The sequence below is a fragment of the Carcharodon carcharias genome, chromosome 4 (genome assembly GCF_017639515.1).
Source record: "Carcharodon carcharias isolate sCarCar2 chromosome 4, sCarCar2.pri, whole genome shotgun sequence".
NCBI classification, from domain to species: Eukaryota; Metazoa; Chordata; class Chondrichthyes; order Lamniformes; family Lamnidae; genus Carcharodon; species Carcharodon carcharias.
Genome location: NC_054470.1, coordinates 161,241,576 through 161,269,539, shown reverse-complemented (window position 1 = coordinate 161,269,539; position 27,964 = coordinate 161,241,576). Strand labels below are relative to the sequence as shown.

Genomic DNA, 27,964 nt, shown 5'->3' with positions numbered 1-27,964 from the left:
AGAGAGGGGAATAGAAGAGGAGGAGGTGTCCCAATATTGATCAAGGAATCAATTATAGCAGTGAGGAAGGATACCTTGGAAGGGTATCAAATAAGCCATATGGGTAGAAGTAAAAAACACAAAAGGGACAACCCTGTTGGGTGTATACTGTAGGCCACCAAACATTCAGGGAGAGATAGAGGATCAAATATGTAATCAAATTTCAGAGAAGTATAAGAATAATAGGGCAATAATAGGAGATTTCAACTACCCAAATATTAACTGGGATAGTTTGTGTGCAAAGTAGGGAGGGAGCAAAATTCTTAAGTTGCATCCAGGAGAACTTTTTTAGCCAATATGTAGAAAACCCAACAAGGGAGGGGGCAGTTCTGGACTTGATATTCAGAAATGAGCCCAGGCAGGTGGAAAGCATATCAATTAGGGGAGCAATTTTGAGATAGTGACCATAACTTAATTAGATTTAGGATAGTTATGGAAAAGGATAAGGTTGGGCTGGGAATAAAAGTTCTGAACTGGGGAAAGGCTAAATTTACCAAGATGAGAAATGACTTGGTCCAAGTGGACTGGGAGCAGCTACTTGCAGATAAAACTCTGTCAGAGAAGGCGGAGGCATTCAAGGAGGAAATAGCGAGAGTACAGGGCAAATATGTTCCCGTAAAGACAAAGGAGGGGGGGACCAAGTTCAGAGAGCCGTGGATGTCAAGGGACATAAAGGTTAGGATTAAGCAAAAAAGAGAAGTTTATGGCAGATACTGAGGGCTCAATACAACAGGGTCCTTAGATGAGTATAAGAAGTGCAGAGGGGAACTTAAAAAGGAAATTAAGAAAGCTAAGAGAGTGCATGAGAAAGCATTGATGGGTAGAATAAAGGAAAACTCAAAGGGGTTTTTTAAATATATGAAGAGCAAAAGAATAACTAGGGAAAGAGGGACAATTATGGTCATAGAGGTAATGTGTGTGTAGGACCCGGAAGACGTGGGTGCAGTCCTCAATGAGCACTTTGCGTCGGTCTTCACAATGGAAAAGGACGATGCAGGTATAGACTTCAGGGTGGAGGACTGTGAAATATTAGAGGAAATTAACATAGAGAGAGAGGAGGTACTTGCGGGTTTAGCATCCTTAAAAGTGGATAAAAGCAGGCCGCAATGAAAAGTACCCCAGTCAGTTGAGGGAGGCAAGGGAGGAGATATCGAGGGAGGCAAGGGAGGAGATATCAAGGGAGTCATACGGACTTGAAAGGTTAACTGTGCTCCTCTCCGCAGATGCTGACAGACCTGCTGAGTTTTTCCAGGTATTTTTGTTTTTGTTTGAGATATCAGGGGCCCTGGCAGTAATTTCTCTAATCCTCTCTGGCCACAGATGAGGTGCTGGAGATCTGCTAACATTGTCCCATTATTAAAAAAGGGAGGAAGGGAAAGTCCAGGAAATTACAGGCTGATTAGTCTAACCTCAGTGGTGGGGCAGTTACTAGAAAGAATTGAGGGACCGAACATACTTGCACTTGGAGAGACATGGATTAATCAGGGATAGTCAGCATGGATTTGTTAAGGGAAAATCGTGTTTGACAAATTTGACTGAGTTTTTTGAGGAGGTAACCAGGAGTGTTGATGAGGGCAATGCATTTGATGTGGTCTACATGGACTTTAGTAAGGCTTTTGATAAGGTCGCTCATGTCAGACTGGTCAAGAAAATAAGAGCCCATGGGATCAAAGGCAAAGTGGCACGTTGGATCCAAGATTGGCTGAGAGACAGGAAGCAGAGGATGACAGTAGAGGGATGTTTTTGTGACTGGAAGTCTGTTTCCATTGGGGTTCCGCAGGGCTCGATGGTGGGGCCCTTGCTGTTTGTGGTGTACATAAAGGATTTGGACTTGAATGTAGGGAGTATGATTAAGAAGTTCATGGATGACACGAAAATTGCTAGGGTGTTAAATAATGAGGAAGATAGCCGTAAACTGCAGGAGGATATCAATGGACTGGTCAGGTGGGCAGAGCAGTGGCAAATGGAATTCAACCCATAAAAGTGTGAGGTAATGCACTTGGGGAGGGCTAACAAGGCAAGGGATGACACTGAATGGTAGGACCCTGGAAAGTATTGAAGATCGGAGGGACCTTGGTGTGCATACCCTTAGATCCCTGAAGGTAGCAGGGCAGGTGGATAAGGTGGTTAAGAAGGCATATGCGATACATGCTTTTATTAGCTGAGGCGTAGAATACAAGAGTAGAGAGGTTATGCTGGAACTGTATAAAACGTTGGTTCGGCCATGACTGGAGTACTGCATGTAGTTCTGGTCACCACATTATAGGAAGGATGTGATTGCACTGGAGAGGGTGCAGAGGAGATTTACCAGGATGCTGCCTGGGCTGGAGGGTCTGAGCTATGAGGAAAGATTGGATGGGTTGGGGTTGTTTCCCTGGGAGCAGCGAAGGTTGAGAGGGGACCTGACAGAGGCGTATAAGATTATGAGGGCATAGATAAAGTGGATAGGAAGGCACTTTTTCCGTTAGTAGAGTGGTCATTGATTTAAGCTAAGAGGTAGAAGGCTAAGTGGGGAGTTAAGAAATTTTTTCACCCAGAGGGTGGTGGGAGTCTGGAACTCACTGCCTGAAAGATTGGATGAGTCAGAAACTTTTGTAACATTTAAGAAGTATTTAGGTATTCACTTGCGTTGCCGTAGCCTCCAGGGGTATGGGCCAAGTGCTGGAAAATGGGATTAGTGTAGTCAGATCTTTGACTGGCACGGACACGATGGGCTGAATGGCTTTCTTCTGTGCTGTAGACGTCTGAGTCTGAGTCTGAGTCTAAATCATTGATATATATTGTGAATAGCAGGGCCCAAGTACTGATCCCTGAGGTACCCCGTGAGTCACCACCTGCCACTCCGAAAAAGAGCCATTTATTCCTACTCTCTGTTTCCTGTTAGCTAACCAATTCTCAATCCATGACAATATATTACCCCCAATCCCATGTGCTTTAATTTTGCACACTAACCTCTTATGTGGGACTTACTGAAAGCTTTCTGAAAATCCAAATACACCACATCCACTGGTTCATCCTTTTCTATTCTGCTAATTATGTCCTTTTAAAAAAAGCCCAGTAGATTTGTAAAACATGATTTCCCTTTCATAAATCCATGTTGACTTTGCCTAATCCAGTTGATATTTTCAAAGTGGCCTGTTATCACATTCTTTATAATAGACTCTAGAATTTTCCTTACTACTGATGTTAGGCTAATCGGTCTGTAATCCACTGTTTTTTCCCTCCCTCCTTTTTTAAATAGTGGGGTTACATTTGCCACTCTATCCTGCTGGGACTGTTCCAGAATCTACAGAATTTTGGAAGATGACAACCAGCTCCTTTAGTACCCTGGGGATGTAGACTACTGGGCCCTGGTGATTCATTGGCTTTCAGTTCCATTCATTTCTCCTGCACTATTGTTTTAGTAATACTAATTTCCTTCAATTCCTCCTTCTCATTTGGTTCCCTAGTATTTCTGGGAAGCTATTTGTGTCTTCCTCTGTGAAGACAGAACTGAAGTAGTTGTTTAATTGCTCTGCCATTTCCTTGTTTTCTTTTATAAATTCTATTTCAGACTGCAAGGGACCTACATTCGTCTTCACTAATCTTTTTCTTTTTACATACTTATAGAAGCTTTTAAAGTCCACTTTTATGTTCCTTGTAAGTTTATTCTCATACTCTCTTTTTCCTCTCTTAATCAATCCCTTGGTCCTCCTTTGCTGAATTTTAAACTGCTCCCAATCTTCAGGTTTGCTACTTTTTCTAGCAACTTTATATGACTCCTCTTTGGATCTAATACTGTCGTTAATTTCTTTTGTTAATCATGGTAGGGCCGCTTTTCCTGTTGTGTTTTTGCGCCAGAAAGAATGTATAACTGTTGCAATGCATATATTTGTTCCTTAAATATCAGTCATTGCTCATCCACTGTAATGCCATTTAAAGAAGTTTCCCAATCGATCTTAGCCAACTCATGCCACGTACTTTCGTAGTTTTCATTAAGATTTAGGGTCCTAGTTTCAGATTAGACTACTTCATTTTCCATCCTAATGAAAAATTCTATCTTGTTATGGTTACTGTTCCCTAAAGGACCCCACACAACAAGATTATTAATTAATCCCTTCTCATTGCACAATACCAAATCTAGGATAGCCTGTTCCCTAATCGGTTCCTCGACGCACTGGTCTAAAAAAACCATCTCGTACAGACTCTAGGAATTCATCCGCCACAGTATTATTGCTAATTTGATTTGCCCAGTCTAGATTAAAGTTACCCATGATTACTGTAGTGCCCTTGTTACATGCATCTCCAACTTAGTGTTTAATGCTATCCCCTACCTTATCACTACTGTTTGGAGGCCTATATACAACTCCCACTAATGTTTTCTGCCCCTTGTTGCTCCTTAACTCCACTCAGACTGATTCCACATCTAGATTTTCTGAGCCAATACCCACTCTCACTATGCTATGGCACTGATTTCATCCTTAATTAACAATGCCATGGCACCTCCTTTTTCTTTTTGCCTGCCCATCCTAACTATTGAGTTTCCTTGGATATTTAGTTCACAGCCTTGGTCACTCTGTGGCCATGTCTTCATAATTGCAATCATATTATACCTGTTTATATCTATTTGCGTTGTTAATTCACCTACCTTATTGCGAATGCTCCGTGCCTTTAGACTTATCTTTTTAAAGCGCTTACACACCTTTTTGTACTGTGGCCCTATTTGCTGCTAGCTCTTATTTCCTCTGCCTTCCACTTTTGCTTTCTACTTTTCTGTCTTTCATTCCTATCTTTGCTTCCCTCTCTTGTGTCTCCCTGCTCAGGTTCCCAACCCTCTGCCAGTCTAGTTTAAACCCTCTCTCTCAGTATTAGCAAATACCCCTGCAAGGATATTAGTCCTGGTCCTGTAGGGGTGCAATCCATCCAGCTTGTACAAGTCCCATCTTCCCAGAATCAGTCCCAATGCCTCAGGAATCTAAGTCTCTCCCCCTTACACCACTGTAGATGACTTGCTTTTATGCTGCCTGAATCTAGCTTCTGAAAACCTGTTTAAGCTAGTTAACATTAACTAGCTGCAAGCAGAGCCTGTATAACCCCTGTTTTAAAGTTGGTCTAAAACTTGCCTTCTCCCAACCTAAAGAGCAATTTATAGTTAGCTGCTGATTTAAAGCGAGATTAGACTTTAGATAGAAGTTAACCCTTAAAATTTCCTCCCCTCATCATACCCCAACTGAAGCCTCTAATGCAGCCCAAAGCATGGTGGCCTGGGGATTTGTCCACTTTCAAGAATGTTAAATACCTTCATATTTTCTCTCTCACAATGTTTATCCCATCCGTATTTCACACTCCCATTTGACCAAAATGTCTATAGTGTCTCCCTCTTTTGAGGAAGCAGACACCAAGTATTCATTAAGAACCATACCCATGTCTTCTGCCGTCACACACAACTCAGTTTTTTGGTGTCTAATTTGCCCTACTTTTCCATGTTATCACCCTGCTCTTAAAGTATCTTTTGAGTTATTTGGATTTTACTTGTCAATGTTTTTCATGCTTTCTCTTTGCTTCCCTAATTTCCTTTTTAATTTCACCCCTGCACTTTCTGTACTCCTAGGCTACTAGATTTGGGAGTCCGGCCCTTTTTCATTTGTGGGAACATATTTGTTCTGAATCCTTCTCAGCTTCTTGAATGCTTCACACTACTCTGGCACTGATTTACCTTTAGGTGGCTGTTTCATGTCCACTTTTTGCCATATCACATCTCAACTGGCTTATCCCCAGTTTACAACTTTTACTCTTGGGCTAACTTTATTCTTTTCCATAACTACATAAGATCTACCTGAATTATGATCACTGCCACTAAAATGCTCCCCTGATGCCCCTCCCACCTGCTCTGATTCATTCACTAAAACTAAGTCCAGAAATCCCCTTCACTTGTTGAACTTGCTACCAACTGGCTAAAAAAATGTCTTCTATTTTAATAGTTCTGTTACCCTCTATATCTTTTGCACTGAATGTATTCCAGTTAGAATCAAGGTAGTTGAAACCCCCTACTATTACTGCCCTTTTTTTTTTCAATTCTCAGCAATTTACCTACATATTTGCTCTTCTATCCTTCTCTGACTTGTTGGGGGTCTATAGTATACTCCCAGCAATGTGATTGGTCCTTTTTTTTTGTTGCCCAGTTCACCTATGTGGCCTTATTTGATGCGCCTTCGAGCATATCATCCCTCCTCTCAGCTGTGCATTTCTTTGACTAATATTTTGACCCCACTCCCTTTTTTCCTCTCCTTCACTATCCACCTGAAAACCCTGTAACCAGGAACATCACACTGTCATTCCTGCTGCTTAAATCGCATTTTATAATAGCTTTGATGTCATTCTTCAAGTGCTTCTCTGTGCTCTCAGCTCATTTGTCTTATTCATTAGACTCCTTGCATTGAAGTACGTACTGAACAACTCTTTTGTCTATTTTCTAGCCTTTGTTTCTTTGACCTTCCATCTCACTAATTTTTTACTTTCTATTTCTAGTTTTGTTTTTCTCCCTTCTGAAACTATGCTCAGGTTCTCACCCTCTTGCCAAGCTATTTTCAACTCTCCACAATAGCACGTGAAAACCTCCCCACCAAGATATTGGTCCTGATCCTGTTGATTTTTTTTTTGGAAAAATATACTTTATTCATAAAATATCTGAAACAACATTACAAAACATTTCCAAATGGTCATCACAAAAAGTGCAATCGTATTCAACTTTTCCACATAGATCATGTGGTGCTTCAATACAATCAATGAATATTAGACATTTCGCTATGGTCATTACAGACTGTCAGACAGTACAGTGTTATTCGAGTTATCGACATGGATCATGTTGCACGCTGAGGTGCTTCGATACAATTATGATACATGTAGCTTTCATTACATACATTCCTTCTGAGCCATTCAGCCCGAGAGGTCTATACAATTCCCAGCCTGTCGGTGCGCTATGGCAGAAAGGCCTTAGACAGCGTCCTTTCCCCATTGCACCATTGCGGTGGCTGTTCCAAGCTTTAGTGCATCTCTCAGCACGTAGTCCTGGACCTTGGAATGTGCCAGTCTGCAACACTGAGTTGAGGACAATTCTTGGCACTGGAAGACCAACAAGTTTTGGGCAGACCAAAGAGCATCTTTCACCGAGTTGATGAACATCGACAAAAACCACTGCATTTCTCTCCAAACCTTCTTTGTAAAGGCACATTCCACAAGGAGGTGAACAACGGTCTCTTCCCCACCACAGCCACCTCAAGGGCAACGTGCAGAGGAGGTGAGACTCCTGGTGTGTAGGAAGGATCTGACGGGGAGAGCCATTTTCACCACCAGCCAAGCTACATCACCCTGTTGAATTGCAATCACTCTGGCTTGTGCAGGTCCCAATGCCCAATGAATCTAAAGTTCTCCCTCCTGTATCATCTTGGCAGTCACACATTTAACTGTACTACTTATGTGCACTCTAGCACCTGGCACCAGGAGATATGGAAATCATGAACCTTGAGGTCCTTTTTAAAATTTCTTTCCTACCTCCCTGAAACCTATCTGCAGGACCTCATCGCTCTTTCTGCCTATGTCGTTGGTACCAATATGCACTGTGGCCTTTAGCTTTTCACCCTCCCCTCTCAGTGACATCCTTGACCCTGGCACCAAGGAGGCAATATTTGACCTCACTTCAGCTCTGAAGCAGAGTCATATGAACTTGAAACGTTAACTCTGTTTCTCTCTCCACAGCTGCTGCCAGACCTGCTGAGCTTTTCCAGCATTTTCTGTTTTCATTTAAAGCAATATTTCATCCTGGAGTCATGTCTGCAGAAATGTCTGTCTGTCCGTTCCCCTAACTATTGAATCTCCTTATCGCTATTGCATTCCTCACTTTCCTTCTCTACAAGAAGTGTCCTGGAGTTCCCAAATGGTACAAGATATGCATTCCATGGGACTATGGTGTCCTGCTGCGCCTCTTTATTAGACTAGGTTTAGCTGAAATACACTGAAGACTTATTAAGACTTTTTAAAAATAAAACTCACCAGCCGTTCACCAATCAGCACCTTCCCTTATGTTTCATTTTTAATATTTTTTTACCTCACTCCCTGATGCTCTACCCCCACCCTGCTGCGCTGCCCTTGAAGCCCTTTAGACCTGTGCTCCTTACCCCTGGGCTCTGATTGAGGTCTACTCTCTGTGACTCATTCTACAGGGACTCCAGTTGAAATTCTACCCCCATCTATGATCACAGATACCTGTGAAATTCAGTGTTACTCTGATCACTACTGACAGTGCTTCATGAGATTCATCCTCTCCAATATATACTGCCACTTGCATGTGCTTGACATTTCTCTTCAGGACTGAATCACTTTATTTTAAAGTTTTTCTGCCGCTTAGATCCATTTTGCCCTTTGCCTCATCCTTCATTTTAAGAAAAGTCCCTTTTTCTTCTTTTCAAATGTCAAGGTCCGCAAGCTTCATTTTTTTTTCTTCTTCTAACAAAAAGGCATTGAGCCGAAAACACTAAGCATTACATTTCTCACTTCGCTGGTGATGCCTGACCTGCTTTGTGTTAACAACAGTCTCTGCTAATACGTTTCTGGTTTACTGGCCCAGGTTTGCGGTGATCATAAAATCAGAAAAATTACGATGCAGCAGGTGACCATTCAGCCCTTTGCAGCTGCAATGCTGCTAGCTCTTCAATTGAATAGACTCTTCTAATTCCAGTTATTGTTTCAGTTGGTTGAAAGAATAACAATTTTTAAAGTCAGTGACTCAAGGAATTAATGTTCATTTGCTGCTTCCCTCTACCACCCACTCAGATATGTCACTTTATATTGGACAGGCTGAAACGGATGAAGGCTGCGAGGCTGGATCTTAGTTTCGGGGCTGGTTAGAAATTTGGCTTTAGATTAACTTTTGAGGCTAAATTTCAGTAAATTTGATTTAATAATACATCTAGGAAGCACAAGTTAGGTATGTGATGGAATACTCTCCACTTCCTGGATTAATGCAACTCCAAAAACACAAGAAGCTTGACAACATTCAAGCCATATTAGCCTGCTTGATTGGCACCCCATCCACTGCCTTCTGTATTCACCCCCTCCCCCACCATGCACAGTGGCCACAGTGTGTACCATCTACAACTCACCAAGGCTCCTTCAACAGCACTTTCCAAACCCATGACCTCTACCACCTAGAAGGCCTGGGGCAGTAGATGCATGGGAACATCACCACCTGCAAGTTCCCCTCCAAGTTGCATTCCATCCTGACTTGAAACTGTGTCACTGTTCCTTCACTTTCACTGGGTCAAAATCCTGCAACCCCCTTCCTAACAGCACTGTGGGTGTACCTACACTATATGGGCTGCAGCAGTTCAAGAAGGTGACTCACCACCACTTTCTCAAAGGCAATTAGGGATGGGCAATGAAAGCTGGCCTAGCCAGCGATGCCCACATCCCGTGCAAGAATAAGTGAAAAAAAAAATCAACGTTGTGTAAGGATAAATCCACTGGTGATTAAAGTGTTAAAATTCATTCTGTTTGTAACTTATTGTTTGGCTTATTTTGGCAGTGTCTGATGATTATCGAAAGACTTGATGTGTGGCTGTCTGGAGGGGATAAAGTATGCACTTGGAACTGTCAAGCAGAATTGCTCTGCAAAACAGCTTGCTTTAAAGATGCAGGTATTATTTCAAAATGCTGCTCTTATTCAGACATTCCCTTAATATATTTCAATTTTTATGGCAAATATGTTGCTTTCCAAGAAACTAGATTAATAAAATTTTTCTTAGCATCAATTTTCCATGAAAAATTGCAGTACAAAACCAAATTAACCTATTATTAACATACCAGTAGCAACAACTTATACAGGAGATTTAACAAATGTCAGAAGGCGTTTAACAAGAGTGATATTAAAAACATTTTTGACATCTTTTGACACTCAGACCTATAAGGAGAAACCAAGAAAGATGAGCAAAAGCTTGATCAAAGAGGTAGGTTTTTAAGAGCATGTTAAATGGATGGAGAGGCGGAGAGATTTAGGGAGAGAATCCAGAGTTTAGGAGCAAGGCAGCTGAAAGCATGGCTGCCAGTCGTGGAGTGATTGAAATCAGGGATGCTTAGGAGGCCAGAATTAGAGAGACCTCAGAGGCTTATATAATTGGAGGAGGCTACACAGATCTGGAAGGGTGAGGCTGTAGACAGAATTGAGAACAAGAATGAGGATTTTAAAACTTGAGGTGTTGTCAGATGAGGAGTCATCAGATGGGAAGTAAGTGAAGGTCAGCAAACACAAGACAAGGAAGCCTACGGATTACCACATACTGCCTTCCCTAGCTGGTGAATCAATACTTAACACCACTGGGAGAAGTACTGAGGGTAGCAAAGGTATAGAGTGTACTCTGGTTGGGGGCCTTCAATATATGTCACTAAGTGTGGCTTTGTAGCACCACTATTGGCTAAGTCATGAAGGACACATGTCAGACTGGCAGGTGGTGAGAGAGCCAACGAGACAAAAAACCTACTTGACCTCCCCCTTACCAATCTACCTGTATCAGATGTATCTGTCCATGCCAGTAATGATAGGAGTGAACACTGCATGATCCTTGTGGAGATGAGTCACATCTTGACACTGAGGACACACTCCATTTTGTTGTGCAGCACTACCACCTTGCTAAATGTCGTAGATTCAGAACAGATCTAGCAGCTCAAAATCCATGAAATGCTGTGTGCTATCGGCAGAAGTAGAATTGTATCAACCACAATGCTTGAACTCATAGTTTGGCATATCCCTCACTTTACCATTATCATCAAGCCAGGGGATCAATCCTGGTTCAATGAGGAGTGCAAAAAAGCATGCCAGGAGCAGCAGCAGGCATACCTAAAAATGAGTTGTCTACCTGGTGAAGCTACAACTCGGGACTGCTTGCATGCTTAACAGTGGAAACAGCATGAAATAGATAAAGCAAAGCGATCCTACAAACAACGGATCAGATCAAAGCTATGTAGCTCTACTGCATCCAGTCGTAAATGGTGGACAGTTGAACAACTAACCTGAGGCGAAGGCTCCACGGACATGATGGGGGAGCCCAGTGTGTCAGTGCAAAAAATCAGTCTTAAAATTTTCAGCAATCTTCAGCCAAGAGTGCCAAATGGATGATCCATCTGTCTCTTCCTGAGACCTCTAGCATCACAGCCGCCAGTCTCCAACCAATTTGATTCACTGCACATGATATCAAGAAGTGGCTGACGGTACTGGATACAGGATATGCTATAGACCCTGATAACATCCTGACTGAAAATTTGTGCTCCAGTACTAGCTGCACCCCTTGCTAAACTGTTTCAGTACAGCTACAAAACTGGCATCTATCCGACAAATGCCCAAAAATGTCTTCCACACAAAAAGCCTGAAAGGCAGTTAACCTCAGTACATTTAAAAAGTACTTGGATGTGCATGTGAAATGCTGTAATTTACAAGGTTATGGACCAAGAGTTAGAAAGTGGGGTTAGGCAGGATGGTTACTTGTTGGTCGGCCCGGTCACGATGGGTCGAATGGACTCCTTCAGTGGACTTCTATGATTCTACGATTCAAAACCAATCTGGCCAATTATCACCCCATTAGTCTACTTTGTCAAATGCTGTCTTCACGTCAAGGGCAGTTATTCACACCTCACCTCTTTTGTCTAAGCTTAGACCAGGGCTGCAATAATGTCTGGCACAACCCAAACTGAGCATTAGCGAGCAGGCTATCACTGATTGAGTACCATATGATGGCACTGTCAATGACACCTTCCATCGCTTTACTGACACCTTAAGCATTAACTCCCTCCATCACCGATGCCCAGTGTGTACCAACTAGAAGATACATTGCAGCAACTCATAAAGCTTCTTTCAACAGCACCTTCCAAGCCCATGGACCACTACCATCCAGAAGGACAAGGGCAGCAGATAGATGGGAACACCACCACCTGGGAAATTCCCCTCCAAGTCACTCACTATCCTGACTTGGAAATAGATCAGATCCTTCATTGTTGCTGGGTCAAAATCCTGGAACTCCCTTCCTGACAGCACTGTGGATGTACCTACACCACATGGACTGCAGCAGTTCAAGAAGGCAGCTCACCACCACATTCTCAAGGGCAACTAGGGATGGGCAATAAATGCTGGCCCAGCCAGCGAAGCCCACACCCCGTGAGTGAGGTTAAAAAAAAAAAGTGGAGTTTGTGGCGAGGACCAAAGACAATGGCTTTAGTCTTCCCAGGTTTTAATTTGGAGGAGATTTCGGCTCATCCAGTATTGGATATCGGCCAAGCAAAGATAGTTGAGGGTTCAAGGAGTTGGTGAGATAGGACTAATTGTTGTTCAACATACCTCTTTATTGGTTTTGGGATGATATCACTGAGGGGTAGGGTAGCATGAAGATGAGTAATAGAAAAGGATCAAGACTAGATATTTGGGAAACTCCAGAGGTAATAGAGTGAGAGTGGGAAGAGAAGCCATTACAGGTCACCTATTCATTAGGGCTCTAGCCATTTGCTCATCTTGCAAGCTTGACGCAGAAATCGAGCGTATTAAAGATATCCTGCAGGGCAGTGGCTATCTAAATCAGATCATTTTTGCTGTGTATGCTACAAACTCGCAAATAGTCCAAAGGCCAACAGTTTTGAACCTGAAAAGTACTCTATCTCAAATTACCTGGAAAGGTGAAGTATCTCAAAAATTTGAACAACAGGCTAAGGAAGCCATTTCATGCTGCTACTATGCAGTGCCTCTGCATGTGGTATTTTTCACTAACGGGATGTTGTCGTCAGCCCAAAAGACGGTCTGCCTACCACAATTGAGCAACATCGTTTGAGTTTGTGCTGGTATAATACTAGGTATGTAGGCCATATGTCTCAGTGAATCAAACAGTTGTGCGCAACATACAGAGTACAGCTGTACTCAGCTCGTGCCTGCATAACCCAAAACAAATGTGTGCTGTTAGATACGTTATAAGCAGTTCAGAGAAGGTGTACGAAACTAATTCTAGTTTGGATTGGGCAGATTGCCTTATGAAGGAAGATTGGACAGACTGGGCTTGTATCCACTGAAGTTTAGAAGAGTAAGAGGTGACTTTATTGAAACATATAGGATCCTGAGCGGTTTGGATAGGGTGAATGTGGAGAGGATGTTTCCTTTTGTGGGAGAATCTAGAAGTAGGGGTTACTGTTTGAAAATAAGGGGTTGCCCATTTAGGACAGGGATGAGGAGAATTTTTTTCTCAAAGGGTAGTGAGTCTTTGGAACTTCCTCAAAAGGTGGTGGAGCAGAACTTTGAATATTTTTAAGGCAGAGGTCGATAAATTCTTAATAAATAAGGTGGTGAAAAGGATGTTATAATCAGATCAGCCATGATCTTTTTGAATGGTGGAGCAGGCTTGAGGGACCTATCCCAGTGTAAAAATTACCCTTAAGTTTTGTTTTGAGGATTTGCTTCTGTACTTTTTGCTTTTTAATAGTGCATGTTACTTTTTGTACCCCAAAAAATGCATCACATCAAACTAATGTGCACCTCCAGCTGCTCCTGATTTGTATGTTTGTATGTTCAATGAATGGGCAACACTTGCTAAGCAATCCTGAGGTCCTAATAGCTGCAGTAACAACCAATTTAAGGTAATAGTTGAGCTTTTGACGTGACTCATTTATGCCTGCTAGAAACAACATACGTTCATATGCGGGAATCTTTTCTCTGCAAACAAAAGGAATATGTTCAAGCCTTGTGCCTGTTTTGAATTAGTTGGGAACTTGGGCAGCCTATAGTACCCAGTTGCTTTTTCAATGGTAATGCGTCAGCAAATGATTAGCCAACCACTCGACACCTTTTTTCTTCTGTAGTATAAATTGTTGTTTGAAATTTGACACTCTTGTATTGGTCCTGATGAGTGAAAGACAAAAAGCCAGCAACATACCCCTCTTTTCAACAATATTCAAGTTCTGTACCACTAAGCGACTCATTGATATATCTGCTACCAAGCGCACTTAAAGGTAACTCTTAATGCCTGTTTTGTATTTTTTAAACAGATGTAAGTTCATTGATAGAACTACCTAAAAACAGCATTGCTGCAGTGGTCAGGAAGGATGTAGGTAAGATTTTTACTGAAGCTGCACAAGTACATTCATACTTAATTTAAAAAAAAATCAAAAGAGGGAACAAACTATCAATTGTGTTTTTATTTAACATTCTCATTTGAAAACTATCCATATTAATTCAAAATTGTTTTACTATGGAACTCAGTTATGTTTTTGCTATGTTGCATTTTTAAAATGGACCTAAAGACTTGTTTAGATTATTTAATATTACTGTACTTTGCAATTTTCAGTTATTTTCAAGCTGATACCATTGCCGTCAGAATCTCAGACTTGGGAAATCATTGAGATGAGAAGACTGTCGAATCATGAAGATGATATTAGAGCACTAATCACTATAAATGGTAAATTTATTTTATTTTACTTGGGCTTACCTGGGTTGGTTGCATTGATGATTTATTCTTCAGCTGGAGGTGCATGTTAGTTTGATGCGATGCTTTTCTTGGAGTACAGAAAGAAACCCAGAACCATGCACTGTAAAAAGCAAAAAGTACAGGGGCAAATCCTCAAAGCAGCTTGAGGGTAATTTTTACACTGGGATCGGGGGAACCAAGGCTGTAATGAGGTCAGGAGCCAAGTGATCCTGGCAGAACCCCAAGTGAGCATTGGCTATTTACAGTGGAAGGAAAGGATGGGTAAAGAATGTCAAGGCACACATTGGAGCCTGAGAGGCAATAGCAAAGAGTGCATCTGCAAAAGCCATGTTTGGCTAGTGAAGTTGTTGCTGCATGGATTGTTTCAAGATGTTTTACCTTGATTGTCACTTAAGGGCATCCTACTCCTGGGAGAATGGTGCTCCATGCTTGGATGCACAGCCAGGCTGAACACAGAACTTGGACGTGGTTGCAGGAGAAAACTGAGATCTTGCTACTTAAGACTAACCAATGGTACTATCTACAGGTGACAGAAGCTGGAAAATGTAGTCTGTCAAAATGATTCACATTTATTGCTTGCGTGTGTTGAATATTTGATAGTTTTCCAGATATTTCCATTTTCATTGCCCATGTCTTTGTTCACATATACCTGACCCCTTTCGTTTTGGGGAACGCTCCATTTGAAGATGCATTTTACACTGCTCCGTTGGAAAGATGTGTTAAACAGTGTGTTATCAGTCAGCCTTTTGATGCAAATGTGGCCCGTAGCGTACCTGATAGTGCTAGGTGGGTCTGAGCTGGCATGAAATGTGAGGGCATTGTTGATGCTGGTGAACCTGGTAGCGCCTTCCCAATATTGCAGGCTTATCATGGTGCCCTTGCTGTTTTTGATAAGGAACAGGGGTATTTATTCTCTATAATTGCTAAGTAGTTGTGCAAGGATTGCAAAATAGCCTGGTGCCTGTTGATCTTGCTGACATGTTTTCTTCCATCTTCTAGACTTGTACAACCTCTGCTATAAAATTGAGCTGCTTTAAAAGCCAGCTTATCTGACAGTACAAATAAAAATGACTGCCAAATTCAGCCCCAAAAATGAAGTTATAAAAAGTCTGGAAGTATAAAAACAAATTGCTTGCCAAAAGCAATTGGTTCTAGAAAACCAATTAGAAAAATCTTTACAAGGCTATTTAAGAGTTTGTGTTATTTTAGCTTCTGTTGTGACAATTCAAAATTAGTGTACAGAGGAATAAGTTGAAGAAACAGAAAGTAGTCTGTATTTTTAATATTTTGGATCAAATTTTAGGAGGGGTGGGGGGAAGCTTTCAGCCCTCATCCTTCCCCATCCCCTGAATCATCATCTTCCCTCATGTCCTCTCTGATCTTGAGACCTTGTCCACAAGACTCAGCTGCTGCCCCCAGCCCCATTCTGAATATGCTGCTAGCCATTCGACTTCCATTCCTGGCTCCCATGCTAGTTTTTATTGCGTTCTTTCAGGCACACTCAAAACAGCTATCATCACTGCTCCTTAAAAAAAAATCCGTAAATCCTTTGTCTTTTTATACTATCCCCTAAATCTTGTACCACTTGTTGCCTCTTAAATCCGTGGCTCTCTTATCTGCATCTCCTTGTTTGAACCTCTCCAGCCAGGTTTCTGTCCTAGCTACAGCAGCAAAATGGCCCTAACAAATAATACAAATGTGACTGTAATCACAGCCAGTTATCCCTTCTCTTCCTCGTAGCCCTATTGCTTGACCATGACTTCCTCCATCAATAACTTTCTTCCATTTCCCATCTCGGGATTAGTATTTACATTCTTCATGATCCTACCCAGAGGATTCCCAGCAATGTCTTCTTTTCCCACCTTCTGCGGTTACCTCTGGAGCATCTGTATTGATAGCTCCCTTATCTACACTATACCACTTTGTGACATCAACTGCAGACATTCAGTCAGCTTGCACTTTTACACTGAGATACTGCTCTAATTCACCACCTCCCCTCCACTTCCACTGTCTGTTTTAGAGTGCTTGTCTGATATCCAGTCTTAGGTGAGCCACAATTTTCTCCATTTTAAACATTGGGAAGGCTGAAGTCTTTGGGCCCTGGCACAAACTCCACAGCTGAATCACAGATTTCATCCCTCGTTCCAGCCACAGTCACAAGCTGAACCAGACTATTCACAACCTCAGCATCAAATTAAACCCTAAGATGAGCTACTGATTTCACATCCTCTCCATCACAAAGACCGCTTGCACCTACCTCCCATAACATTGTCCTTCTCTCCCCTTAACGAACTTCATTTCCTGCTACAATGCTTATTACCTCCATATTTGACTATTCTAATGTTCTTCTGGTTACCCCTTCACCTTTCCCAGAGAACTGCTAGATGCTCAGTCGTTGAGTATATTCAAGAGAGAGATCACTAGATTTTTGGATAAAACCAAGGGAATCGAGGGATGTTGGGATAGCGTGGGAGGTTGAGTTGAGATAAAATATCAACCATGATCTTGCTGAATAGACTACTACTTGCCCCTATTTCTTGTGTTCTGCCCTCCATAAACTTCAACTCACCTGAAGCGATGCTGCCTGGATCTTATCTTACATGAAGCCCCGGTCAACCATTACTCCAATCCTCATTGACCTATATTGGTTTGTAGCCCCCCCATACCTTAAATTTAAAACCCTAACCTCTAGATCTTCCGCTCTTTCCTCTGTGAGAACCTCCCTTTGCTAGAACTTTAGTTACTCTGACTCTGACCTCTTATACCATTCATCCCTATAGGAAGATGATTTCAGTACCATGGAAACCTGGCTTGATAGTGTGTCTTTGTACTTATCTATATTTTAGGTGGCTTGAGTCATGGCCACCTTCTTTGGAAAAGTGTTAATTTCATAAAAATTAATGAAGTGCTTTTGAGGGAATTGGATTTGACCAAGACCTGATTTCTGATTTCTGATGGTAGCCTGAAGAAAGATTTTGAAATTTTCGAGAAGTAGTTTTCATCTCCTGAATCTCGGGAGGAGACTACAATTAGTTGTTGCCATGCTGCTGCTGATTTCTGTTGTTGCCTTGTTGCTGATTTTAGTAGCAGGATCCAAGGATTTGTAGGATTCTTGTTAAGATCATGGGTTTTCAGAAGAATTCAACCTTGGTACAATGAAGAGTACAGGAGGGCATGCCAGGAGCAGCACCAGGCATACCTAAAGTGAGGTGTCATTCTAATGAAGCTACAACACAGGACTATGTGCATGCCAAACAGCGTAAGCAGCATGCGATAGAGAGCTAAGCGATTCTACAACTAACGGATAAGATCTAAGCTCTGCCATATCCAGTCATGAATGGTGGTGCACAATTAAACAGCTAACTGGAAGGGGAGGCTCCACAAATATCCCCATCCTCAACGATGCACATCAGTGCAAAAGACATGGCTTAAGCATTTGCAACCGTCTTCAGCCAGATGTGCTGTGGGAGTGTTCCATCTTGGCCTCAAGCTGAGGTCCTCAACATTACAGATGCTAGCCTTCAGTCAATTTGATTCACTCCAAGTGATATCAAGAAACGGCTGAATGCATTAGATGCTGCTAAGGCTATGGGCCCTGACAATATTCTGGCATAGTACTGAAGACTTGTGCTTCAGAACTAGCCACGTTCCTATCCAAGCTGTTCCAGTGCAGCTACGGCACTGGCATCTACTTGACAATGTGGAAAATTGCCGAGTTATGTCCTGTACACAAAAAATTGTACAAATCCAACCCGGTCAATTACTGCCCCATCAGTCTACTCTCGATTATCACCAAAGTAATGGAAGGTGTCATTGACATTGCTATGAAGTGGCACTTACTCAGCAATAACCTGCTCACTAACGCTCTGTTTGGGTTCTATCAGGGCCACTCAGCTCCTGATCTCATTACAGCCTTGATCCAAACATGGACAAATGAGCTGCACTCAAGGTGAGGTGAGAGTGACTGCCCTTGACACCAAGTCAACATTTGACCGGGTGTGGCATCAAGTGACCCTAGCAAAACTCAAGTCAATGAGAATCCGGGGAAAATTCTCCTGGTTGGAGTCATATGTAGAAAAAAGGAAGATGGTTGTTGGAGGTCAATCATCTCAGTCCTGAGGCATTGCTGCAGTAGTGTTCTAGGCTCAACCATCCTCAGCTGTTTCATCAATGATCTTCCCTCCATCATAAGGTCAGAAGTGGGGATGTTCACTGATGATTGCCCAATATTCAGCACTATTCGTGACTCCTCAGATACTGAAGCAGTCTGTGTCCAAATGCAGCAAAACCTGGAAAACATTCAGCCTTGGGCTGATAAGTAGCAAGTAATATTCATGCCACACAAGTGCCAGGCAATGACCATCTTCAGCAAGATAGAATCTCACCATCACCCCTTGACATTCATTGGCATTACTATTACTGAATCCCCCACTAACAACTGGGGGGTACCATTGACCAGAAACTGAACAGGACCAGCCATATAAATACTGTGGTTACAAGAGCAGAACAGAGGCTAAGAATCAAGCAGAACAGAAGCTAGGAATCCTGCGCCCGGTGACCCCCTTCCTGACTCCCCAAAGCCTGTCCACCATCTACAAGGCACAAGTCAGGAGTGTGATGGAATACTCTTCACTTTCCTGGATGAGTGCAGCTTCAAAAACACTTGAAGTTTGACCCCTTCCAAGCAAATCAGCTCGCTAGATTGGCACCCCATCCACGACCTTAAACATTCGCTCCCTCTTCCACTTATGCACAGTGTGTACCATCTACAAGATGCACTGCAGCAATTCGCCAAGGCTCCTTTGACAGCACCTTCCAAACCTGTGACCTTTCCCACCTAGAAAGCTTAGGACTGCCGCCACATGGGAACACCGCGACCTGCAAGTTCCACTCCAAGCCACACACCATCTTGGAACTAAATCGTGGTTCTTTCACTGTCATTGGGTCAAAATCCTGGAGCTCCCTTCCTAACAGCACTGTGGGTGTACATAGATTGCAGCAGTTCAAGGAAGGAGCTCATCACCCCCTTCTCAGGGCAGTTAGGGATGGACAATAAATGCTGGCCTAGCCAGCGATGCTCATATCCCATGAAAGAATAAAAAGCTCTGCAGGCATGATTTTATTTAAGCTGCTTGCCTCAAATAAGCTCATTACATAGAGCAGTCAAACTACTGTGATGCCAAGTTATTTTGTTTTTGTTGGTTTCACTGGAATCTTCCCAAAATGAATATTTTTTCATGAATAGATAATACATTTGCAACTGGATCCCACATTGGTGAGTTAATCATTTGGGACAGCCTGGATTGGTCAGTTCAAGCATCTGAATCTCAGTTCTGGAATGCTGCCCAACAGTTCGACAAACCTGCTGAAATAAAGATATCACTGACCCCAAACCAGCACGAAACCTGCATTCATCACCTGTCTACAGATAGAGAGGTAAAGTAAAAGTCACTGCCATTTACCTCGAAACCATGTTATAATACATAAACCTATTCTGAATATTAACTATATTTTGAAAATTAATTGTAATGCTGATTTGACGGCATTAAGAATAAAATAGAAAAGGGTTACCTGCCGACTCTAAAGACAAGACCATCGAAAAATAACTTGCAGTTGTTCTAGTAGTAAGTAGCTTTGTTAGGAAATATACAATTTGGGTAGCTTTTTTTCTTTTTGACTGAAGTATAATGGGAAGAATGTTTTTAAAAAAAAATTAAATGAATCACATAAAAGTGGAAAAGCCTCAGCTTTTGCCCAAATCCTTTTTTTTCTCCCCGCCTCCATTTTTTTGATGCGGATTGATGAGCTATTTTGTAATATAGATAAAATCAGTCATTGCGGTTTTCCTAGCTCTTCAATGTAGAGATTCCAAGCTTCTTTATGAGGACGTGCTGTTAAACTAATTAATGTGTGTGGTAAATTTGTATCTCTTTTTCCTTGTAGAACATTTTTGCTGCCATTGGGACTGGAATTTACGTTTACAATCTTCAGACAAAAACAGTGATCGCATATCAGCAACTGGCACATGATTCACGTGTGTTGCACATTGCAAAGTTACCAAATAAGTATGGAACTTGATCCTGAACCTTATACTGATCTATTATGGATAAAGCAGCATTCCCTTAGATATTGCAAAGTAGAAGAGGCTAGAGGATGATTGCAAATAAATACTAAAATTGGTTTTCCTCAAACGGTTTCTGTCTACATCTAATGTATCTTCACAGTTCTCTTCTTAAAATGCACTGATATTAATTTTGTTTTATTTTAAATGATCTTGCAGTACCGTTTTCGAAAATATAGATGGTCATTGCCTTGGTCTTTAGACTCGTGATTAAATTCAGTTCAGAAAAAGCCCTCCATTTCCATTTAAAGGAAAGCTATTTTGCTGTGCTTTCAGACATAGCATTTCTTTAGGCTTACATTTCTAACATTTACACAAATGAAGAATGCAAAAATCCTAAAGTTTTTAATATAGATTGCCATTTACTGAATCTGTGGGAAAATTTTAAACTTGAATTAGCATGTTCTTATCGTTAAGTATTTAGCACATTTTGCATTGTTCATTTAAAAGTTTAGCTATAGTTAAGTTCAGAAGGCCTTCTGCAACGTGCAGTAGTGAGCATTGAATGTAAGTTGAGTAACAACAAAACCAATTTTCTTTGTGCTATCCAGTATAGATGCTGGATCTCCATACTCTGAAAGTAATATCTACATTTGAATATATTTTGCAGCCAATTGGTCTCCTGCTCTGAGGATGGCAGTGTTCGCCTTTGGGAACTGCAGGAGCTTCCTCCAGCTGAGCCTGCCACATCAGGTTAGTGTAGCTTTATATTATGTGCATAGTTAGATTTAATTTAGCTGCCAAAGTGAGTAGTGATATAGGTGCAATAGATCTTGATGTGGAATCAGTTTGGGTAGAAATAAGGAATAGCAAGGGAAAGAAGTCACGGGTGGAAGTCGTCTATAGGCCCCCAGAGTTGCCTCACCGTAGGACAAAGTATAAATTGGGAAATAATGGAGGCAGTAAGAAGGGCGCTACAATTGTCATGGATGAGTTTAATCTGCATATTGACAGGACATATCCGATTGGCAGGGGTAACATGGAAGATGAATTTGTTGAGTGCGTCCGGGACTGTTTCATAGAGCAATATGTTGTAGAACCTACCTGGGAACAGGCTATTTTAGATCTGGTAATGCATAAAAAGGTAGGATTAATAAGAGATATCGTAGTTAAGGATCCTTTAAGGGGTAGTGATCACAAGATAGAATTTCAAATTCAGTTTGAAGGCAAGCGACTTGGGTCTCAAACCAATGTCCTCAACTTAAATAAGGGTAATTACAGAGGTATGTAGAAGGAGTTGTCTAAAGTGGGCTGGGAAAATAGACTAAGGGGAAGGTCAGTGGATGAGCAGTGGCAGGCATTTAAGCAGATATTTAATAACGCACAGCAAAAATTTATCCCAGTCAAAAAGAAGTATTTGACGAGAAGGATGAACCACCCATGGCTAACAAAGCTGGTCAGGGAGAGAATCCAATCAAAAACTAAGCCATACAAAGCGGTGAAAACTATTGGTAGGCCAACGGATTGGGAATTTTTTAGGAACCAGCAGCGGATGACTAAAAAGCTAATAGAGGGAGAAAATTGAATATGAAAGTAAATTGGCAAGAAATATAAAAACAAACAGCAAGAGCTTCTACAGGTATATAAAAAGAAAGAGTGGCTAAAGTGAGCACAGGACCCTTGGAGGATGAGACTGGAGAATTGATTAAGGGAAACGGAAATGGCAGATTTTTTAAACCAATATTTTGCATCGGTCTTCATGGTGGAGGACACTATAAACATCCCAAAGATATCAGATATGCAAGGAGCTAATAGGAGGAAAGATCTTGTAACAGTCTTTGTCACGAGGGACAAAGTATTTGACAAATTAATGGGACTAAAGGCAGACAAGTCACCAGGACCTGATGGCCTGCATCCAAGAGTTTTAAAGGAAGTGGCTGCGGAGATAGTGGAGGCATTGGTCGAAATATCCCATAATTCACTGGATTCCGGGAGGGTCCCAGTGGATTGGAAAACCGCTAATATGATGCCCCTGTTCAAGAAGGGACGGAGGCAAAAAGCAGGAAACTATAGGCCAGTCAGCCTAACATCTGTCATTGGGAAAATGCTAGAGTCCATTATTAAGGAAGAAATAGGACATTTAGAAAAGTTTAACTCAATCAAACAGAGTCAACATGGTTTTGTGAATAGGAAATCATGTTTGAATGGAAATTGTGTTTGACAAATTTGCTAGAGTCCTTTGAGTATATAACGAGCAGAACTGATAAAGGGGTAGATGAAGTGTATTTGGATTTCCAGGGGGCATTCAGTAAGGTGCCACATAAAAGGTTATTGCACAAGAGAGGAGCTCATGTATTAGCAAGGATTGAAGATTGGTTACCAAACAAGAGACTCGAGATTAACGGGTCTTTTTCAGGTTAGAAAGACGTAACTAGTGGAATGCCACAAGGATCAGTCCTAGGGCCTCAATTATTTACTATCTATATGAATGACACAGGAGGGGGAAGAGTGTAATGTATCTAAATTTGCTGACGATACAAAAATAGGTGGGAGGGCATCTTGTGATGACATAAGGAATCTGCACAGGGACATGGATAAGTTAAGTGAATGGGTGAAAATTTGGCAGATGGACTTTAATGTAGGAAAGTGTGAGGTCATGCACTTTGGCAGGAAGAATCAAGAGGCAAACTATTAATTAAATGGAGAGAGACTCCAAAAAAGTGCAGCACAGAGCGCTCTGGGTGTTCTTGTGCATGAAACACAAAAATTTAGCATGCAGGTGCAGCAAGTAATTAAGAAGGCAAATGGAATTTTGGCCTGTATTACTAGGGGGTTGGAGTTTAAAAATAGGGAAGTCTTGTTACTACTGCACAGGGTGTTGGTGAGGCCGCACCTGGAGTACTGTGTATGGTTTTGCTCCTCATATTTAAGAAAGAATATACTGGCAATGAAGGCAGTTCAAAAGAGATTCACTACTGATCCCTGGATGGAGGGGTTGACTTACTAAGAACGGCTAAACAGTTTAGGCCTTTATTCATTAGAGTTTTGAAGAATGAGGGGTGATCTTATTGAAACGTATGAGATTCTGAGGGGACTTGATAGGGTAGATGTTGAGGAGATGTTTCCACTAGTGGGGAAATCTTGAACTAGGGCAGTGACTGTCTGGAATTCTCTACCCCAGAAAGTTGTGGAGGCTTGATCACTGAAAGTATTTAAAGAGGAGATAGATTTTTGAAATATTGGGGAGTTGAGGCCTGGGGCAGATCACCATGATCTTATTGACGGGGCAGGCTTGAGGGGCTAAATGGCCTACTTCTCCTATTTCTTATGATCTTACGTTATGTAAAACTGGTACTTACTGCCCATTCCTAGTTGCCCTTGAGTAGGTGGTAGTGGACCCCCTTCTTGAACTGCTGTAATCCACAATGCTGCTAGGTAGGGAGTTCCAGAACTTGGATACTTAATGGCTTGTAGCTAGCTTTGGGGAGTTGAGGTAAACCATTCATAGCAGAATATACAGTCTCTGGCCTAGTACGTGGCTGGTCTAGCTCAGTTTCTGCCTAATGGTGACCACCCTACCCTGGGAAGTTGATGAGGGATTTGATGAAGTTAATGGCATTGAATGTCAAAGGGAAGTGATTAGGTTACTGGCAACAGTCATTGCCTGACACTTGCAGTGCACATATGCTATTTGACACTTATCAAACCAAACCTCAATGTTGTCCAGGTCATCCAGTGTCATTATCTGAGGTTAATAGCAGTAGTAGCCTGGATGAGGAGTTCATAGAATGCTTTCGAGAGAGTTTCTTAGATGGTTCTGGAACCATCCAGAGAGTAGATTATATCAGATGTGGTATTGTGTAACGTGACGGGAATAATTAATGACCTCAGGGTAAAGACATCCCTAGGTACCAGCGACCACAATGTGATTGAATTTTACATCCAGTATGAAAGGGAGAAGAGCGCATCTAAGACTAGTATTTTAAACTTAAATAAGGGCAACTATGTGTGCATGAAAGCTGAGCTCGTTGAAGTTAACTGAGATACTAGGCTAGGGGAGGTAGATCAATAAAGAAGCAGTGCCAACATTTAAGAGGATATTTCGGATTGCTCAGAATAAGTATCTTTCTACTATAAAGAAAAATTCTAAAGGGAGAACCCACCAAATGTCGTTAACTAACGAAGTCAGGGAATACATCAAACTTAAGGAAAAAGCATATAATTGCGCAAAGATATATGGCAAGTCAGATGATTGGTCAGCATATACAGAGCAGCTGACAATGATTAAAAGGTTATCAGGAGAAAGAAATTAGAGTATGAGAGGAAGCTAGCTAGAAATGTAAAAGTGGATAGTAAGAGTTTTTACAGCTATTTAAACAGGAAAAGAGCAGGCAAACTAAGTATTGGTCCTCTGGAGAGTGAGAATGGGGATCTAATAGTAGATAATAAGGAAATGGTGGATGAAGCTAACAGATATTTTGCTTTGTATTCACTACAGAAGATACAAAAAACATTTCAGTATTAGCTGTAAATCAGCAGGTGAAGTGGAGAGAGGAACTTGGTGAAATTACAATCACTAGGGAAACGGTACTGAGCAGACTGATGCATCAGCAAGCTGACAAGTCTCTGGATCCAGATGGACTTCACCCTAGGGTCTTAAAAGAAGTGGCTAATGAGGCAGTAAATGTGTTGGTGTTAATTTTCCAAAATTCCCTAGATTCTGGAAAGATTCCATCAGACTGGAAAGTAGCAAATATAACCCCTCTATTTAAGAAGGGAGAGAGGCAGGCAGAAAACAGGAAACCGTAGGCCAGTTAGCTTGACATCTGTCTTGGGGAAGGTGTTAGAGTCGATCAGAAAAGAGGTTATAGTTGAGCACTTAGATACAGCATGGTTTTCTAAAAGGGAAATCATGTTTAACCAATTTACTAGAATTCTTTGAAGGATTCGCCAAGCTGTGGATAAAGGGGAGCCGGTAGCTGGACTGTACTTGGATTTCTAGAAGGCATTTGATAGGGTGCCACATCAAAGGTTATTGCGGAAAATGAAAGCTCATGGTGTAGGGGATGATGTATTAGCCTGAATAGAAGTTTGGCTGGCAGAAAACAGAGTATGCATGGAAGGGTCTTTTTCTGATTGGCAGGATGTGATGAGTGGAGTTCTGCAGTGGTCTGTGCTGGGGCCTCAACTTTTTACAATATACATCAATGACTTAGATGAGGCAAGCAAAGGCACGGTCGCTAAATAAAAAGATAAGTAGGAAAGTATGTTGTGAAGAAGATGAGTTTGCAGATGAATATAGATAAGTGAGTGGGCAAAAATCTGGCAGATGGAGTATAATGTGGGAAAATGTGAAGTTGCCCACTTTGGTAAAAAGAATAAAAATGCAGAGTATTACTTAAACAGAATGACTGCAGAATTCAGAGGCGCTGGGGGATTTAGGTGTTCTTGTGCATGAGTCACAAAGTTAGTATGCAGGCACAGCATGTAATCAAGAAGACTAATGGAATGCTATCCTTTATCATGAAAGGAATTGAACATAAAAGTAAGGATGTCATGCTTCAGTTATACAGGACATTGGTAAGACCGCATCTCGAATACTGTGTGCAGTTTTGGTCTCCTTATTTAAGGAAGGATGTAAATGCATTGGAGGTGGTTCAAAGGAGGTTTACTGGATTGATACCTGGAATGAGCAGGTGGTCGTATGAGGATTGGTTGGATAGACTGGCCTTTTATCCACGAGTTTGGAAGAGTGAGGGATGACTTGATTGAAGCATATAAGATCCTAAATGGTATTGACAAGGTGGACGTCGAAAGGATTCTTCCTCTTGTGGGTGAGTCCAGAACTAGGGGGCACTGTTTTAAAATTAGGGGTCGCCCTTATAGGACAGATGAAAAATTTTTTCTTTCGCAGTGTTTTGTGACTTTGGAACTCTCTGCCTCTGAAAGTAGTGGAGGCGGGGGTCACTGAATATTTTTAAGGCAGAGGTAGATGGATTCTTGTTGGGCACGGGAATCAAAGGTCATTAGGGGCAGATGGGAATGTGGAACTTGAAACAGACAGATCAGCCACATTCTTATTGAATGGCAGGGCAGGCTGAAGGAGCCAAATGGCCTACTTCTCCTATTTCGTACGTTTGTGTTTCATTTCTATTGGAGCTGAATACTGCGATCATCAGCCACGGCCCCACTTTTGACCATATGTATGGTGGAAAGATCATTGACATAGCAGCTGACGGTAAGGCTCTGCCCTGAAAAACTTTTACTGTGATGTCCAGGGCTGATTTTATTATCCTCCAGGAACAATTGTAGTCACTTAAGAGATAATCTGATCCATATTGATTGATGTTATTATTACTCCTTGGTGCCACATCAGTTAAATATGGCCATGATGTGAAAAATAGTCACTGTTATTCATCTCTGAAATTCGGTTCTTCTGTCTATGTTTGGAATGAAGCCTAGAGAAGAGTGGTCTTGGTGGAATCTCTGCAGCCAATTCAGTGACGTTTAGAGGGACTGATGGCGGATGGATAAGATTTTTTTTCACCTTAATGTGGCAACAGGAGAATCAGGAGTTCTGCTTCTGTATCAAGCACTACTACTTTGACAACTCTTGTTTGTTTCCCATAGACCCTGGGACCTTTTTAAGTGCTGCTGCATTTGACCCGCATTGGCCCAGAGGGAGCTGGCAAGCTCCCCAAGGTGGCCCAATAGCTTTCATCAATGGCCGATGCAGGCACTTCATTGCACTTCATCATGCACAGAATATATACTCAATCCAACAAACGTTGTTAAATGTTTTGATAAATTTTGGTCAATAATTGAAACTATTAAAGTTAACATTAAGCATTTAAAAAGCAGAGCTTTACTTTAATCAATTATTTGACTCTTGAATTTTCTGCCTAAATGGTTGCAGTAAAGGAACTGGTGCAAATATTAGTAATTTTCAATTGCTGTTAATTTGACTGGGTGGGGGAGAGTTGGAGCTCTGATCAATTTTGCACAGTTCTGATGAGGGTACTTGTGGTGTGGTGCATATTCCAGGAAATTGATGCACAATATGAATACCTTAACTTATGTCATCGCTTTGTGAACTTTTAAAGTGTAAAATGGCCCAGTGGCTTTGTGGCATTCCAATTGCACATATTTCTAGCAAATTTTGGGCTACAAAAATGAGGAATCTTGTCAATTCCACACTCGTATTAAACTTTTTTGAATATATGTAGATCAAAGCCAAAGTTTTTCTTCTTTGGTACCAGAAATTTATAGCAATAATAGGAAAATAAATTGATAAAAATAGCTATTTAAGTGATATTGCTTTAAATCAAAACTGTTTTTCTGAAGCAGTGAGGACTGGAGATAATGGTGAAACATATAT

General features: G+C 41.6%; 1 protein-coding gene across 6 annotated transcripts in view; it reads left to right on the top strand.

Moving 5' to 3' along the window:
- The window catches only part of wdr41 (WD repeat domain 41), a 69,511-nt gene that overhangs the window by 36,241 nt on the left and 5,306 nt on the right, over window positions 1-27,964 (top strand). For all 6 annotated transcript variants that reach the window (XM_041186501.1, XM_041186496.1, XM_041186497.1 and 3 more), the window contains 6 exons: window positions 9,599-9,710; window positions 14,086-14,148; window positions 14,385-14,495; window positions 19,771-19,961; window positions 20,469-20,590; window positions 21,257-21,339. In XM_041186501.1, coding sequence (XP_041042435.1) covers window positions 9,599-9,710; window positions 14,086-14,148; window positions 14,385-14,495; window positions 19,771-19,961; window positions 20,469-20,590; window positions 21,257-21,339 — 682 coding nt within the window. The remainder of the gene's footprint in view (window positions 1-9,598; window positions 9,711-14,085; window positions 14,149-14,384; window positions 14,496-19,770; window positions 19,962-20,468; window positions 20,591-21,256; window positions 21,340-27,964) is intronic.